This window comes from Schistocerca nitens, unplaced genomic scaffold, assembly GCF_023898315.1.
Source record: "Schistocerca nitens isolate TAMUIC-IGC-003100 unplaced genomic scaffold, iqSchNite1.1 HiC_scaffold_488, whole genome shotgun sequence".
NCBI classification, from domain to species: Eukaryota; Metazoa; Arthropoda; class Insecta; order Orthoptera; family Acrididae; genus Schistocerca; species Schistocerca nitens.
The window spans coordinates 10,714-28,260 of NW_026046021.1; the positions used below are offsets into that span (position 1 = coordinate 10,714).

General features: G+C 59.5%; 1 protein-coding gene across 1 annotated transcript; it reads left to right on the plus strand.

Moving 5' to 3' along the window:
- Window positions 1–4,195: 4,195 nt before the first annotated feature.
- LOC126232408 (uncharacterized) lies at window positions 4,196–4,981 on the plus strand. Its single transcript, XM_049942671.1, has one exon. It carries the CDS (start codon window positions 4,196–4,198, stop codon window positions 4,979–4,981), a length of 786 nt encoding a protein of 261 aa, XP_049798628.1.
- The last annotated feature ends 12,566 nt before the right edge of the window (window positions 4,982–17,547 follow it).

Here is a 17,547-nt window from a genome sequence, read left to right on the forward strand (position 1 = left end):
GAGAGCGGCAGGCGGCAAGCACGGCGGCAGAGAATAGCCGCCGCGCCGCCAGGCCCAGCCAGTGTCGCGGGCGGGCGCGGACGGCCGAGAGAGCGGCCGCCACTCTGCGCGCCGCCGCGCCGCGCCTCCCGCGCTTGCTACCGCCCAACGTCCGACAGCCTGTGCGGACCAGCCCCAAACCTGCGCCGCAACCACCCGCGCCGTTCAAACCACCGAGGATGGGGCTACACACGGCCACACCACAGTCGCCAACCAGTCGCCACGGCAGCGCCGCAAACCACGGCCAAACTGCAGCTACCGCGCGCTACAGCCTGGCTCGGCCCGCCGAGAATCGCCGCCCCCGCCCACATGCCGCCCCCACAGCCCCAGCCGACGACCCGCCACAATGGCCAAACCTTCGGCAAAAGTGCCACACCGTCGCCGCGCCAGCCCGGCCAGCGCGGCCGCCGCCACAGCCACACAAGCGGAGGCGTGCGGCGATGCCGGCCGTGCAAACGCACCTCCGCCGCCCCATCGCCCTCCCACCGTTTCCCGATCGGCCCGCAGCCGTCGGGCCACCTCGCCCGCCAACATTCGCGCCCCTTTCTCACAAAATTGCCCGCCGCAAACAAAACGGGCGCCGCCTGCGCAACATCGGCACCGGCCAACCGAGCGCCGCCGCCCCTCGCCGCTTACGCGAGGGGGGCTGACCGCCGTCCGCAACTACAGACACACCGAATCTGCCTCCAAGCACACACGACAGCCGACCTCCTACATTTATACGCCGCAAGCCACCCAACGGTGTGTGGCGGAGGGCACTTTTTACGTTACGTGCCACTGTCGTCATTGCCTCCCTTTGCCGTTCCAGTCGCGTATGGTTCGCGGGAACAACGACTGTCTGAAAGCCTCCGTGCGCGCTCGAATCTCTCTACTTTTACTACATTCGGGATCTCCTCGGGAGGTATATACGTACGGGGAAGCAATATATTCGATACCTCATCCGGAAACGCACCCTCTCGAAAACCTGGCGAGCAAGCTACACCGCGATGCAGAGAGCGCCTCCCTTGCAGAGTCTGCCACTTAACTATCACGGTTACCACATAACCCTGTGACGAAACGTTGGACCTTTCTCTATCTCCTCCGTCAACCCGACCTGCTACGCATCCCACACTGGTGGGCAACACTCACGTATGGGTCGGTCGAACGCGTGTTTTTGTAAGCCACCTCCTTTGTTGATGGACTACATTTTTGCTAAGCATTCTCCCAGTGCATCTCAACCTGGTACCCGCCTTACCAACAATTACTTTTATCTGATCATCATTCCACTTCCAAATCATTCCGCACGCATACTCCCAGATACATATTTTACAGACGTCACAGCTACCAGTGTTTGTCCCGCTATCATATAATCAATCATACAATAAACGATCCTTCTTTCTGTATATTCGCAATACATCACATTTGTCTATGTTAAGGGGACAGTTGCCACTCCCTGCACCGGGTGCCTATCCGCTGCCGATCGTCCTGCAACCTCTCTGTATACTACATACAGCACATCATCCGCGAAACGACGCATGGAACGTCCGGCACTATCTACTAGCTCATTTATATGATATGAATTGTGAAAAGCAATGGTCCCATAACACTCCCCCGTGGCACGCCAGGGGTTACTTTAACGTCTGTAGACGTCTGTCTCTCCATTGATAACAACATGCTGTGTTCCGTCTGCTAACATCTCGTCAATCCAGCCACACAGTTGGTCTGATATTCTGTAGACTCTTACGTCGTTTATCAGGCGACGGTGCGGAGCTGTATCGAACGCCTTCCGGACGTCAACGACAATGGCATCCACCTGGGAGCCTGTATCTCATATTTTCTGGGTCTCATGCGCAAATAAAGCGAGCTGGGGGTCTCACACACGATCGCTGTTTCCGGAATCCAACATGGATTCCTACATAGTAGACTCTGGAGTTTCCACAAACGACATGATACTCGAGCAAACAACATGTTCTACAACACATCGACGTCAGAGATATGGGTCTATGGTTTTTGCGCATCTGCTCGACGACTGGGACTACCTGTGCTCTTTTCCAATCATTTGGAACCCTCCCTTCCTCTCCAGAGACTTGCGGTACACGGCTGTTAGAAGGGGGGCAGGTTGTTTCGCGTACCCTGTGTAGGAATCGCGAATTGGTAATCCCGTCGGGTCCGGCGGACTTTCCCATTCCTCCTTGGACACTTATTTCGATGTCAGCCGGTTTCTCGTTCGTGCGAGCATTTAGAGACGGAACTGCAGTGCGGTCCGTCCTCTGTGAAACAGCTTTGGAAACAGGTGTTTAGGTATTTCACAGCTTTACGCGTGTCATCCTCTGTTTCAATGCCATCACCATGCCGGAGTGTCTGGATATGCTGTTTCGAGCCACTTACTGATTCAACGCAAGACCGGAACGTCCTAGCATTTTCTGTCAACGTCGGTACATAGGGTTTGTTCTACTTTCGAATTCACTGAACGCTTCACGCATAGCCCTCCTTACGCTCACACTTTGGACATCGTTTAGCTTCTGTTTGTCTCGGAGGTTTTGGCTGCGTTTAAACTTTGGGTGAAGCTCTCTTTGCTTTCGCAACAGTTTCCTAACGTTGTTGTTGTAGTATACCACGGTGGGTTTTTTTTCCCATCCCTCACAGTTCGACACTCGGCACGTACCTGTCTAAAAACGCATTTTTACCATTGCCTTGCACTTTCTCCATGAACACTCAACATTGTCAGTGTCGGAACAGGCATTTGCCTTTTCATCTGTCGGGTCGTCTGCAAATCTGCCTTCTATTACTCTTGCTAGCCAAAACAGATAGATACACCGTCCTCCCTGCAACGGCCTTATGATCACTGCGTCCCTGTTCTGCACATACAGAGTCGAAACACGTTCGGGTCTGTTTGTCATCCGTAGGTCCACGATGTTATCTCCACGAGTCGGTTCTCTGTTCATTTTGCTCGAGGTGATTTTCGGACAGTGCACTCAGTATAATGTCACTCGATGCTCTCTGTCCCCCTACCACCCGTCCTGAACATCATCTGAGTGTCCCAGTCTATATCGGGTAAATTGAAATCTCCACCTAAGACCCTAACATGCTGAGGAAAATGTATGTGAAATGTGTTTCCAAAATCCGTCTCTCCGTTGTTCTGCCACTAATGCTGCTGCGTCGGGAGGTCGGTCAAAGGAGCCAATTATTATTAAACCTAGCTCGGTTGTTGGGTGTAACCTCCACCCACAATATTTCACAGGAACCATCCACCTCTACTTCACTACAGGATCAAAACTACTACTCAAACAGCGACGAACACACCACCACCGGTTGCATGCAATCGAGCCTTTCTAAAACACCGTCTGTACCTTTGTGACAATTTCGGCAGAATTTATCCCTGGCGTCAGCCAGCTTTCTGTACCTTATCACGATTGCAGAGCTTCGGTGCTTTCTCTGTCAGCGCTTGCGGTTCCGGTACTGTACCAACGCAGCTTCGACAGTTGACAATTAACAAACGATACCGATTGCTGCTTGGTCCCCGCACCCGTTGAGGCTGCTGTTGCCCCCTTTCTGTACTTGCCCAAGGCCATCTAACCTAACAAAACCGCCCAGCCCACGCCACACAACCCCTGCTACCCGTGTAGCCGCTTGTTGCGTGTAGTGCTCTCCACCTAAGACTATAACATGCCTTCGACATTCGCAGTGTACAACACCTTAGGTTAGGGTTGGCGTCGCTTGGGTTAGGTTAGGTTACGTTAGGTGGACGTGGGTTAGGTTAAGGGTTAAAGTTAGGTTAGGCGTCAAAGTTAGGTTAAGCGTTCGGACGTGAGGCGTCAGGTGGCCGCACCTACCTTACGGCCGGACATCTTAGGTTAGGCTAAGGGCGCCGAGGTCACGTTACGTTCACCTTCGGGCGCCACACGTAGCTGTCACAGGTAGGTAGTAGTTCGGTCGGTCGGTCGTCGGCAAGCCGCAAAAAACTACAGACGACGTCGACAACAAGACCGAGCAGGAGGCAGATATATACCGAGCGCCAAAGAGACCGACCACACACACACACACACACACACACACACAAAACAACAAACACCACCCACCGGCCAAAGGGGCACCAAAAAAACCCACAAAGCCGAGCACCACACGTCGCGACCAGAGGCAACCCGCAACCGCAACGGCGCTTTCCGCACCGGGCCGGATGCACGTACGACAACACCGCTACCCGTACACAAGGCCTCCCATTGCACACAGCCGCTCTGTGTTCAACATCATCAATGGCGCGCCCGCGGCTCGTCGCGGTCGCAGCCATGACGCCGCCGCCACTTTTGCACCAACACATTCACGCACCGCAAAACAGCTCGCCGACCCACCGACACAGCACAGCCGACAAACAAAAACAACCGCGGCGGCGGCAACAAAACAAAACAAACACCTCGCACCAAGCGTCCGACAGAAAACAAACGGACAGGCACACAGGCCTCTGCTAACGACCACGACACAGCGGCACGCTGCCCCTTTCCCGCCACTCTCGATTCACAGCGCACGCGACCCCGTCGTCGACGACGACACGCGACGGGCTCGCTTCCCGCAACCTACACCTTTCCGCCACTACGCACGGCTCCACCCGACGCCCGTCGCAACGGCACTACTGCACGCACTATCACCCCCGCCGCCGCCGCCGCCGCCGCCGCCGCCGCCTCCTCCTCTCTCCCCCTTCCCGTACACAACAACACAGCCAAAAACACACTCACGACCCAAACATAACAACATGGCACGTGCATCGGCGCACACCCCCAACCAGTCACCGTCGACACAACCACACGCAAGGCACGGAAAAACCGGCGTCCTTCCACGTTGCCATCAAAGCAGCACAAACAACCACACAGGAGGAACCACCAACAACTGCCGGCCGGCCGGCAACCACCAAACGCACATTCCCGCTCGCCACCACACACCTCTCGGCAGCCGTTTCGCAAAGACATGACATGACATGACGCGACATCATCGCATCACGGGCGACGCACGCACACCGACCCACTTTCCCGCCCGTCTCTCTCTCTCTTTTTCTTCCGACGCCTTCGGCCGAGCACACACGTACGTGGCACAACGCCCAACACAGTCACACACAGTCGACAGGCGCACGCCCAGGCACGCAACGACGCAGCGCAGCAAAGGCGCCCGCGACACATACCTCCTCTCCCGTCTCGCCGCCGACCGCCAGCCAGCCACTCGCAATGTGCACTGGCCAACCGGACACACGTCCACCGCGCCGCCTCCGACCACCCGCCAGGGGGCGCTCACGTCCGCGACAACAGCGCGGCCCGCCGCCGGGCGGGCCCAGCCCGGCCCAGGCGGCGCGCGCTGCTCTGCACTCGGCGCGCCGCGCCACACATCCTGCTGCAGACCGGGCTCGTCTCTCTGTACGCGTCTGCGTCTGCCCGCATCTCATCTTCCTGCGCATCAACACAAACGAGGCCACGTGAGCAAACCCCCGTCACAACGCCACATCACGCACTGCCTTGTCGACCGCCTAAATAAATGCACTCACCCACCAGCCATCCGCTTCGTCCTCTTCTTGCTTACTCGTTGTTCGTCGTTGTTGCTGCTGCACCAGCACCAGCACCAGCACCGGCGGCGGCGGCGGCGGCGGCGGCGGCGGCGGCGGCGGCGGCGGCGGCGGCGGCAGCGGCAGCGGCAGCGCACACAGCCCCCAGCCGGCCGCATCCGAGGGGGCCCCGCCGCCAGCGTCGCCTCCTTGGGCACAGGTGCGGTGCTGTGGCCGCCCATCCAACCGCATTTGCTGGCCGTCCCAGCCGCCAGGCAGGCGTTCCCACTGCCGCGCACCGCCTCTGCTGCAGAAGACGAACAAACGAAACGTACAAACATACACGCACCCGAAGCGTGGCCACACACGGACGGGACCGACAGGCTCCAAGGCGACCAAACGATGGAAAAACAAACACAAAAACAAAAGACACGCGAGCGAGCGAGCAAGCACGCAGTCGCCTCGCCTCTGTCCTCCCGCCCCCGCCCTTCTCCCCACCACATGCCCACAAACACCACCGCCTGCCCGCATCTCCACATTCGCCCCCTCCATTTGTTCCCTTGCGTTCGTTCCTTCCTTCCTTCCATGTGTCTGCGTGCGCGGCGCCTCTCCAACATCCGCCGTCCGTCCGTCCCGTTTTCGCCGTACCACACGCCACCGTCGGCGCCGCCTCGCCTCCTCCCAGTCCACCACCGCCGCCGCCCCTGTCCGCCCCGCACACCACCATACACCGCTGCTTGTCCCGGCCGTTGCCACCAAAGGCGCCAGCCGCAAACCGCGCCAAACGCCGCAGCGCGCGTGCGTCCTTCCTTCTTGCTTGCTTCTCCGTGCCGACGCTGCCTCTATTCCCGCACCCATTCGGCCGACAAGCACTGGCGTCGACGACACAGCCGTTGGGCTCCGGCACTGCGCGTACCGGAGTTACACGCGCACCCCCCCTCGCGAACGCACGACTCATTCTCTTTGTTGTTTCTCCTCTTTCTTACGTCTTCGTTTCGTTTGTTTGTTTGTTTGTTTTTTTTTTCCTCCCACCGCCGCATGTGACACAATGGCCTCCCTCCCCCTTTCGTTCGTTGTCGCCGCTTTGTTTCTCTTTCTCATTGGTGCACGTCCGACGCGCTCCATTTCCACCACACCACGGCCATCGGCCTCCTCAACGGGCAGGCGCAGTGTGCCATTCTCCGGCGCACAAGCACACCGCGCGGCTCGCTCTCCTCGCCCCCACGCCACGCCACGCCACGCAGCACAAATGATGCTGTCTCGCAACACGACACACGGTGCGCACACCCCCGACCACGCGGCTCTTAAAAGGCATGGCACCGGCGACATGCGCCGCCCCGGCCCGCATCCGTCGTCTCACGTTCACTGCCGGCCGCGTCTGAGGCTACAACCGCACCACAACAACGGTCCCCTCCCGGCAACACATTTGTTGCACAAACACAACCGCCGAGCGCAGCGCGAGCCACCCACACGCGCCCTCCCCGTCTTTAAAAGCCTCCGCGTCTCCTTTCTCCTTTCGCGCCCCTCCCATCTCCCGAATATGCCAGCAGCGGTGCCACTACCGCGAAACGGACACGCCTTCCGGGCCACATGCAAGGGCACGCCCACCACCAACTACTGCCATATTCGCGGACGCAGTTAGGCAACACGCAACGCACTCTCCACCTACTTTCTCTCTCTCGTCCATTCTCTTTAAAACACACGAACCAACCAACCACGGCTAACACACTTTTTCGCGACACCTTTGACTGCGTTATCTTGACCGTGACGGCAGCTATCGACCTTCCAATTCCCCACTAAACACACACACACCCCTACATACACACCCTTCGCTACACCGGACAACAACAGCGTACACAACAGGAGGGCACACGAAACGGCAGGCAAGGGCAACGCATTCTCATAGATTCCTCCTCCGAGCCATGTCGGCGAACGTTTCATCCGGGAAGGCAATGCAATTCAGCCGTCACCACGGCCGACACCTGCAGCCGCGCCGTAAACGCCTTTCAGTGCGGCTGCAATGCACGGGAACGTTCCGTTGCTATAGACAGCGCCTCTCCGTTTTTCCCTGCTTCGTTTTCCGGTGATTGCTTCTCCATTTTGTTTGTTTTATTACTTTCCGTTCCCCTCCTCCACCATTGTTTCCGTCCCCAACAGTTTTGCTCATTCCACACGTTCTGCCCAGACACGACACTCGACCGATCAAAGGTCAGCCTTTCGTCACCGTTCGCGGCGCCGACGGTGCCACAGTGCGACTGGTGTGAACACCGACACGTTGCCATGACGCCGGTGTACCGCGCCGATATTGACAGTTACTCAGAGCCGCCGGATCGGATCACATCACCGACACACCTGCCATTTCACACCGGGGGACACAGACCAACGAAACGCGTGTACGCCCATAACAACAAACAACGACCGTCGTCGTCTAGCCTCACGCTTACTGTACTCAACCGAACACACGTGCACCGTGAATGACGTGCGTGCGCACAACAGTCCAATCAATCATCAGTCAAACTGCAGAAACGGCTATCATCAAATCAAGGGCCAAATAGGTACACCACCGTGCGTGTCGCCTACCCCACCCGCCCGTACATTTCTTGGCGACTTCGTAATGGATGATAGTACGACACGTCCATTTAAAACGTCACCAACACACACACACCAACGCGCCGTACAGCAAAGGGAATAGTCGACGGCAACACAACATTTCACCCTCGCCATCATGTATGATGTGACAACAGACGGCCGTAACGGTGACATCCAACAATCAATCAATCGCGAGGACTTTCAATTGCAGTCACGTGACTAACCGGGCAGACGGAGACAAAGACATGAATCAGCGCCACAGACAGCACCAACACCTCCTATCGATCTATCTGTGTGTCGACAAACAACCACGCCAAGACTCGTGCACGCATTCCACGTCACACCGGCGGCAACCAAACCCTCGCGGCCGTACCCCAGTAACCACAACCACAACCACATTCGAGACCACACCACCACGGCACAGCAGCACCACCAGCTGCCTCGCAACCAACCAAACCGGGTAGCTATGCCGCCCCTCTCACTCACTCACTCACTCACACACACACAAACAATTCCGCTCTTCCCGCAAAGGCAATTTGGTGGCCCTGAAAAGGGCCGTTTTGCCGCTCTCGCAACGGAGGGAGCTTCCTTCCTTCCTTCCTTCCTTCCTTCCTTCCTTCCAAGAGCCGAAGTAACAACCTCCTCCTTACTTGGAGCTCGTGTACTTGGTCACCGCCTTCGTGCCCTCGCTCACGGCGTGCTTGGCCAGCTCGCCAGGCAGCAAGAGCCGCACAGCCGTCTGGATCTCGCGGGACGTGATGGTCGAGCGCTTGTTGTAGTGCGCCAGGCGAGACGCCTCGGCCGCAATGCGCTCGAAAATGTCGTTCACGAAGCTGTTCATGATGCTCATCGCCTTCGACGAGATGCCCGTGTCGGGGTGCACCTGCTTCAGCACCTTGTAGATGTAGATGGCATAGCTCTCCTTCCTCTTGCGCTTCTTCTTCTTGTCGCCCTTCGAAATGTTCTTCTGCGCCTTGCCGGCCTTCTTGGCGGCCTTCCCGCTAGTCTTGGGCGGCATCTCGAACGTACAACAACAGGCAGCAAGCGCTCCGCTCTAGTCAGCGTCTCCCCACACAGTGGCACCCGCCGCTACCGCAACACCGCACCTTTACCAGCTCGCCCTGTTGCGGCCGCCGACCAATGGGGCGCGCGCGCAACCGGCCGCCGCACCCGAGCCCATAAAGGGACCCCCACCCCGCCGCCGCCGGCACACGCACGCACTCCGCTGCTCGACTCGCTGCGGCTCGCACCGTTACGGTTACGTGTTTAGCGCTTACGCCACTAGCCAAACGCCATGTCCGGACGCGGAAAGGGAGGCAAAGTCAAGGGCAAGTCAAAGTCCCGCTCAAGCAGGGCTGGGCTCCAGTTCCCGGTCGGCAGAATCCACCGCCTCCTGCGCAAGGGAAACTACGCCGAGCGCGTCGGCGCCGGGGCGCCCGTCTACCTCGCCGCCGTCATGGAGTACCTCGCGGCTGAGGTGCTCGAGCTGGCCGGAAACGCGGCCCGCGACAACAAGAAGACGCGCATCATCCCGCGCCACCTGCAGCTCGCCATCCGCAACGACGAGGAGCTCAACAAGCTCTTGTCGGGCGTCACCATCGCACAGGGTGGTGTCCTGCCCAACATCCAGGCCGTCCTGCTGCCAAAGAAGACCGAGAAGAAGGCCTAAACAGGGACCGCGGCGCTGCGCTTGCGTGCTCCCTGCACGCAAACGCAAACGCGCCTTTGCCTTGCCGGCTCGCCTCACAACAATCGGCCCTTTTCAGGGCCACCACACAAACCTACGTCCAAAGCAAAGTTTCCGTCGTCCTCGCCGCACTTTACAACAACGTCCACAGCGCCGGCGCACGTCCGCCATCTTGTCCACAGCCCGTGTGGCCGAACACACACACATTTTTTCTGCACCCCTCCACGCACGCACAGTCGCGTTCCAAACAACGACAACGACATCAATACACCAATAATGTGATGTGATCATTGTTAATATGTTCATATGTTCATAATTAAAAGAGCGCGTAACGGCCCGACGACGGACGACACGCGGGCCGCCGCGCGCGCTCTCCAAACACACAGGCACAGGACAAACCAAACCAAACCAAACAGCTGATCCGATCGATGATCCGGCCCGCGCCACAAACAAACCACGCACACACCGGACTCAGCCGCGCCCTCCCGCATCCATCATCACACACGTCACGTCGAAACTCCAAACGGAACGCACGCACGCAAAGCAACAGAGGCGCACAACAACAACAACAACAACAACAAACACACACACACAGAGGCAGGCAGGCAACACAGACCCTTTCGCACTTTTCAATTTCCGAACAGTGTGGTGGCCCTGAAAAGGGCCGTTTTTCGTCTCTCCCACCAAGCACGGGCAACGGCACGGCCGCGGGAAGGCCACAGCACAGCACACCGGCTGCCTGCCTAACCGCCGAAACCGTACAGGGTGCGCCCCTGCCTCTTCAGGGCGTACACCACGTCCATGGCCGTCACAGTCTTGCGCTTGGCGTGCTCAGTGTACGTCACCGCGTCGCGGATCACGTTCTCCAGGAACACCTTCAGCACTCCGCGGGTCTCCTCGTAGATCAGACCAGAGATGCGCTTCACGCCGCCCCTGCGAGCCAGGCGGCGGATGGCGGGCTTCGTGATGCCCTGGATGTTGTCGCGCAACACCTTGCGGTGCCGCTTGGCGCCACCCTTGCCCAGCCCCTTTCCTCCCTTGCCGCGGCCTGTCATTCTTCCTCCTCCTCAAGCAACAAAAAAAGCACAAGCGGCAGCTCCTCACCCGGCGCTAGCGAGTCGGCTACGGTGCGCCGTGAGCAAAAAAAAAGGATGGGGCCCCTCCACGCCCGCACCAACGTGGTGACCAACACAAAAGTTTTACTGTCACCTCCGTAAGCATGTTAGTTTTGAATCAGGCGTCACAGGATGCAGGCTGTGATGTTATCCATGCGTCTGGGTAAGGCTACTCATTAACATGGTCCATCAGGAGATAGTAGTGGTCGAAAACGATCGAAGGGTAGCGGTTTTAAGAGCAGAGGAAAAAAAGTGCCAAGGCCAGCGCCAAGGGAAAAAAACCTCTGCGACAGTAGGACGGGTGGTAAGGGCAGTAGCGGCTTGCTAGCTGCGACAGAGCATGCAAGGTGAGGGGGGTTAGCGTGAGGTATCGTGCAACGTTACCTATGTACTGCGTGGTTGTTAGCTGGGGCAGTCCGGTGCTGCGGCTGGGCTCGCTTGTAGTCTCCTGGGCCGGCCGCAATGGCTTACTCCCTGTAACATAAAAATTCGGCGCGGCAGGGCGGCGACGCTTCTGCGATGAAGACTGGCCTGTTGGCTCCTCGACCCCTTGCGGGGCCCGGTCCCGTAGCAGTCGGCGTCGCCAGCGGCTCCTCTGCGGCGGCGGTTGTCTTCTTCTTCTTTGCGCCTCTCACCCGCGCTGCTGCTGGAACAAGAGCTGGGATAGGCGCGCGAACGTCCTTCTGCGAGGTCGCAGGAGTGTTCGCAGGTACGACTGCGCTGAGGCCTTGGGCGAAAACTGCTCGCAGTTGCCTCAAGGCCTCTTCCTTCTCTGCAGCCACGGCGGCTGCGAAGGCAGCCCTCTCCGCCGCCATGACGGCTTTGAGGGCTGCTGTGGCCTCCTTCACGGCGGTGCCGAGTTCGAGGCCACTTCTCTTCGCAGGAAGGCGAGCTGCGTCCTGGCTGCCCGTTTCCGAGCGGCCGTCCCTGCCCCTGGCAGGTGGATCTGCTGCTGCGCCGTCCCTCAGCTGCGCCGGGCTGTTCTGCGCCCTACGCCGTTTCCGGCGTCGTCTTCTCTTCTGCTGCTGCGTCGGTGCGGCCGCGGCCGCTTCGCCGCCCCCGGCACGGCCGCGGCTTGAGAAAGCCGAACAGCCGCGCCAACTGGCGACGTGCGGGCCGCCACACCGGACACATGTCGGCAGAGCGTTGCTGCCGCGGTCGCAGGCGCGGCTGTCGTGCTCACCTGAGCACTTGACGCACCGCGCCGCGTTGCGGCAATACTTCGCAACATGGCCCTCGCCCTGGCACCTGAAGCACTGGGGCGGAGGATCCATGGCGGTCGGGAGAGCCTCCGTCGTAACCGGGAAGCCCAGCAACTTCCGCAAGTCGAAGATGTCACTCCCGCCGTCGACCGTTTGCACGGTCACGGCATAGAGCGGCGCCCTCTTCCTGTTGGTTCGGTTGTGCAACCTTGCGGCTGCACTACCAAACCCGGCTCGCAGCAGCCCTTCCCGGACCGCTGCCTCATCACAGCACCAAGGCAACCCCCTGAGGAGTGCCTTAGTCGTCTTCATCCTTCCTACGGAAGGTGCCTTCTCACGCGCCGGCGGCGCGTCGACGATGTGGTCGGCCACTGCGACCTTGATCGCCCTGTGGTCGGCCACGTTTGCGGCTCGAACGCAGATCAGCGAGTCTGTATCGACAGACTCGTAGACCACCTCGTTCCGAGCGCAGCTCGTCATGGTGTCGAACAGCGCTGTCCACCCGCCTTTGCACTTGACGTACAAAGGGGGGACAGGCCGCGACTCGTCTTCTCTGGAGTTCCTTGCACGGTCGGCAGACTCAGTGAGTTGCACAACCGAAGGACCCATCGTAGCGGCAGGTTTCCTCTGCGTACGCTTCTTTCCCATGCTGCGAGGCGCGGAACACGACAATTTGCACGCGTTGTCAAAACAACGCACGACAATTTGCTCTCCGCAGCGCCCACAGCACAGAAAACCTCTTCTCGAGCTCTCAACGGCCGAGTAAGCGAAGCGCGCAACACCAGCGATGCGCTCACCTCGCCAGCTCAGGCCGGCGCCGTGAGCGCGCGCCGCCCCCCTATATAGACTCTGGCCCGCCCTCCCCCCACCACGCGCACCGAGGGCATATAAGCGCAGCACGGGCCCGCGCGGGCCCGTTGTCAAGGCAGCACCGGACGCTTCGCTACCGCACGCACCGCTAACCGCTATGGCCCGCACAAAGCAAACGGCCCGCAAGTCCACCGGCGGAAAGGCGCCGCGCAAACAGCTCGCCACCAAGGCGGCGAGGAAGAGCGCGCCCGCCACCGGCGGCGTCAAGAAGCCCCACCGCTACAGGCCGGGCACCGTCGCCCTGCGAGAAATCAGGCGCTACCAGAAGAGCACAGAGCTGCTCATCCGCAAGCTGCCGTTCCAGCGCCTAGTGCGCGAGATCGCCCAGGACTTCAAGACCGACCTGCGCTTCCAGAGCTCCGCAGTCATGGCCCTGCAGGAGGCCAGCGAGGCCTACCTCGTCGGCCTCTTCGAAGACACCAACCTGTGCGCAATCCACGCCAAGCGCGTCACCATCATGCCCAAGGACATCCAGCTCGCGCGCCGCATCCGCGGCGAGCGCGCCTAAACCGCTTAGCCGCGGCACGGCACCGCACGCGCGCAACACAAAAAAAACGGCCCTTTTCAGGGCCACTAACATCTCTCCGTCGCGAGCAAAACTTTTGTCGGTCTTGCCGCCCAGCCTCTCTCTCTAGCCCCGTTAAAACAACCACCACAATTCCCCACCCTCCCTCCCGTACACAGCCGCTCTCGCCAACAATCACAATCGACGTCATCCCACCCCACCCCTTCAAATACACACAAACAAACAGCCGGACGACGTCACCACGGGTGGCTGGCCGCCGCCGTCTCCGAGGCGCCACCGCGCCTTCCCAATTCCCGCCGGCCACTTCCACGTCTCAACGTCCCCGTCCCCCTTTCACACAGAGAGGACACACACATAACAAACAAGACGCGCCATCCGCAAAGCAAGCAAACAAACAGAGTCTCCAGAAACATGAGAAACCAACCGTCGGCCGCCGCACAAAATACAAAACACAAAACAAAACGGCCACAACCGCTCCGCTACCGCGCGCCGCCGCCTACCGCCACCGGCCCCACAATCCAACCACCACGGCACGCACACAGTACCCACAAGGGTCATACAGAAACGCCACACAAACACCAACCAACCCCACACACACACACACACCCCGGCGCATGCACGCACGGCCACCCAAACAAGACAACACAACGCGCCAAGCACGACAATCAACGCCTTCCCGACGTCCTCTGATGGCCCTGAGAAGGGCCGTTTTGGGCCGCGCGCAGCCGTGCCATCGCGCGCCACTAGACGACGCGGGGGAGGGGGGTGGGGGACGACGGGGTCAAGCGCCAGCCCTTCCCTTCCTTCCCCTTTCCTTTCTTTACTTTAACTTCACTTCTTCTTCTTGGGCGAAGCCTTCGCCTTAGACGGCGTCGTCGCCTTCTTCGGGCGCGGCGCCTTCGGCTTCTTCGTCGGAACCTTCGCGGCCTTCTTCGCCTTCGACGGCGACTTGGCCTTGGCCGGCTTGGCCGCAGCCGCCTTCTTCGCACCCGCGGGAGCCGCCGACGCCGCAGACGCCTTCTTGGCGGCGCCCGCCTTCCGACCGGTCGCCGCCTTCACGCCACCAGCCTTCTTTGCGCCGGCCGCACGGGCGCCCTTCTTCTCCTTGCTGGCCGGAGCGGCGCGCTTCTTCTTCGCACCGCCGGCACGGGCCTTGCCGCCCTCGGCCGCCCCGCCGCCGGCGCCGGCAAGCTTGAAAGAGCCGGACGCGCCCTTCCCCTTCGTCTGCACCAGCTCGCCAGCCACGACGGCCGACTTGAGGTACTTCTTGATAAAGGGCGCCAGCTTCTCCGCGTCCAGCTTGTAGTGCGCGGCAATGTACTTCTTGATCGCCTGCAGCGACGAGCCGCCGCGCTCCTTCAGACTCTTGATGGCGGCCGTCACCATCTCAGAGGTGCGCGGGTGCGCAGGCTTGGCGCGCGGCTTCTTCGCAGACGCCGCAGACTTGGCCTTCTTCGTCGTGCCGGTGGCGGCGGGTGCCGCAGCAGTCTCGTTCGTAGCCGCCTGATCTGCCATTATTTCGACGACGCGCGTACACACACGAGAGCGAGAGCGAGAGCGGCAGGCGGCAAGCACGGCGGCAGAGAATAGCCGCCGCGCCGCCAGGCCCAGCCAGTGTCGCGGGCGGGCGCGGACGGCCGAGAGAGCGGCCGCCACTCTGCGCGCCGCCGCGCCGCGCCTCCCGCGCTTGCTACCGCCCAACGTCCGACAGCCTGTGCGGACCAGCCCCAAACCTGCGCCGCAACCACCCGCGCCGTTCAAACCACCGAGGATGGGGCTACACACGGCCACACCACAGTCGCCAACCAGTCGCCACGGCAGCGCCGCAAACCACGGCCAAACTGCAGCTACCGCGCGCTACAGCCTGGCTCGGCCCGCCGAGAATCGCCGCCCCCGCCCACATGCCGCCCCCACAGCCCCAGCCGACGACCCGCCACAATGGCCAAACCTTCGGCAAAAGTGCCACACCGTCGCCGCGCCAGCCCGGCCAGCGCGGCCGCCGCCACAGCCACACAAGCGGAGGCGTGCGGCGATGCCGGCCGTGCAAACGCACCTCCGCCGCCCCATCGCCCTCCCACCGTTTCCCGATCGGCCCGCAGCCGTCGGGCCACCTCGCCCGCCAACATTCGCGCCCCTTTCTCACAAAATTGCCCGCCGCAAACAAAACGGGCGCCGCCTGCGCAACATCGGCACCGGCCAACCGAGCGCCGCCGCCCCTCGCCGCTTACGCGAGGGGGGCTGACCGCCGTCCGCAACTACAGACACACCGAATCTGCCTCCAAGCACACACGACAGCCGACCTCCTACATTTATACGCCGCAAGCCACCCAACGGTGTGTGGCGGAGGGCACTTTTTACGTTACGTGCCACTGTCGTCATTGCCTCCCTTTGCCGTTCCAGTCGCGTATGGTTCGCGGGAACAACGACTGTCTGAAAGCCTCCGTGCGCGCTCGAATCTCTCTACTTTTACTACATTCGGGATCTCCTCGGGAGGTATATACGTACGGGGAAGCAATATATTCGATACCTCATCCGGAAACGCACCCTCTCGAAAACCTGGCGAGCAAGCTACACCGCGATGCAGAGAGCGCCTCCCTTGCAGAGTCTGCCACTTAACTATCACGGTTACCACATAACCCTGTGACGAAACGTTGGACCTTTCTCTATCTCCTCCGTCAACCCGACCTGCTACGCATCCCACACTGGTGGGCAACACTCACGTATGGGTCGGTCGAACGCGTGTTTTTGTAAGCCACCTCCTTTGTTGATGGACTACATTTTTGCTAAGCATTCTCCCAGTGCATCTCAACCTGGTACCCGCCTTACCAACAATTACTTTTATCTGATCATCATTCCACTTCCAAATCATTCCGCACGCATACTCCCAGATACATATTTTACAGACGTCACAGCTACCAGTGTTTGTCCCGCTATCATATAATCAATCATACAATAAACGATCCTTCTTTCTGTATATTCGCAATACATCACATTTGTCTATGTTAAGGGGACAGTTGCCACTCCCTGCACCGGGTGCCTATCCGCTGCCGATCGTCCTGCAACCTCTCTGTATACTACATACAGCACATCATCCGCGAAACGACGCATGGAACGTCCGGCACTATCTACTAGCTCATTTATATGATATGAATTGTGAAAAGCAATGGTCCCATAACACTCCCCCGTGGCACGCCAGGGGTTACTTTAACGTCTGTAGACGTCTGTCTCTCCATTGATAACAACATGCTGTGTTCCGTCTGCTAACATCTCGTCAATCCAGCCACACAGTTGGTCTGATATTCTGTAGACTCTTACGTCGTTTATCAGGCGACGGTGCGGAGCTGTATCGAACGCCTTCCGGACGTCAACGACAATGGCATCCACCTGGGAGCCTGTATCTCATATTTTCTGGGTCTCATGCGCAAATAAAGCGAGCTGGGGGTCTCACACACGATCGCTGTTTCCGGAATCCAACATGGATTCCTACATAGTAGACTCTGGAGTTTCCACAAACGACATGATACTCGAGCAAACAACATGTTCTACAACACATCGACGTCAGAGATATGGGTCTATGGTTTTTGCGCATCTGCTCGACGACTGGGACTACCTGTGCTCTTTTCCAATCATTTGGAACCCTCCCTTCCTCTCCAGAGACTTGCGGTACACGGCTGTTAGAAGGGGGGCAGGTTGTTTCGCGTACCCTGTGTAGGAATCGCGAATTGGTAATCCCGTCGGGTCCGGCGGACTTTCCCATTCCTCCTTGGACACTTATTTCGATGTCAGCCGGTTTCTCGTTCGTGCGAGCATTTAGAGACGGAACTGCAGTGCGGTCCGTCCTCTGTGAAACAGCTTTGGAAACAGGTGTTTAGGTATTTCACAGCTTTACGCGTGTCATCCTCTGTTTCAATGCCATCACCATGCCGGAGTGTCTGGATATGCTGTTTCGAGCCACTTACTGATTCAACGCAAGACCGGAACGTCCTAGCATTTTCTGTCAACGTCGGTACATAGGG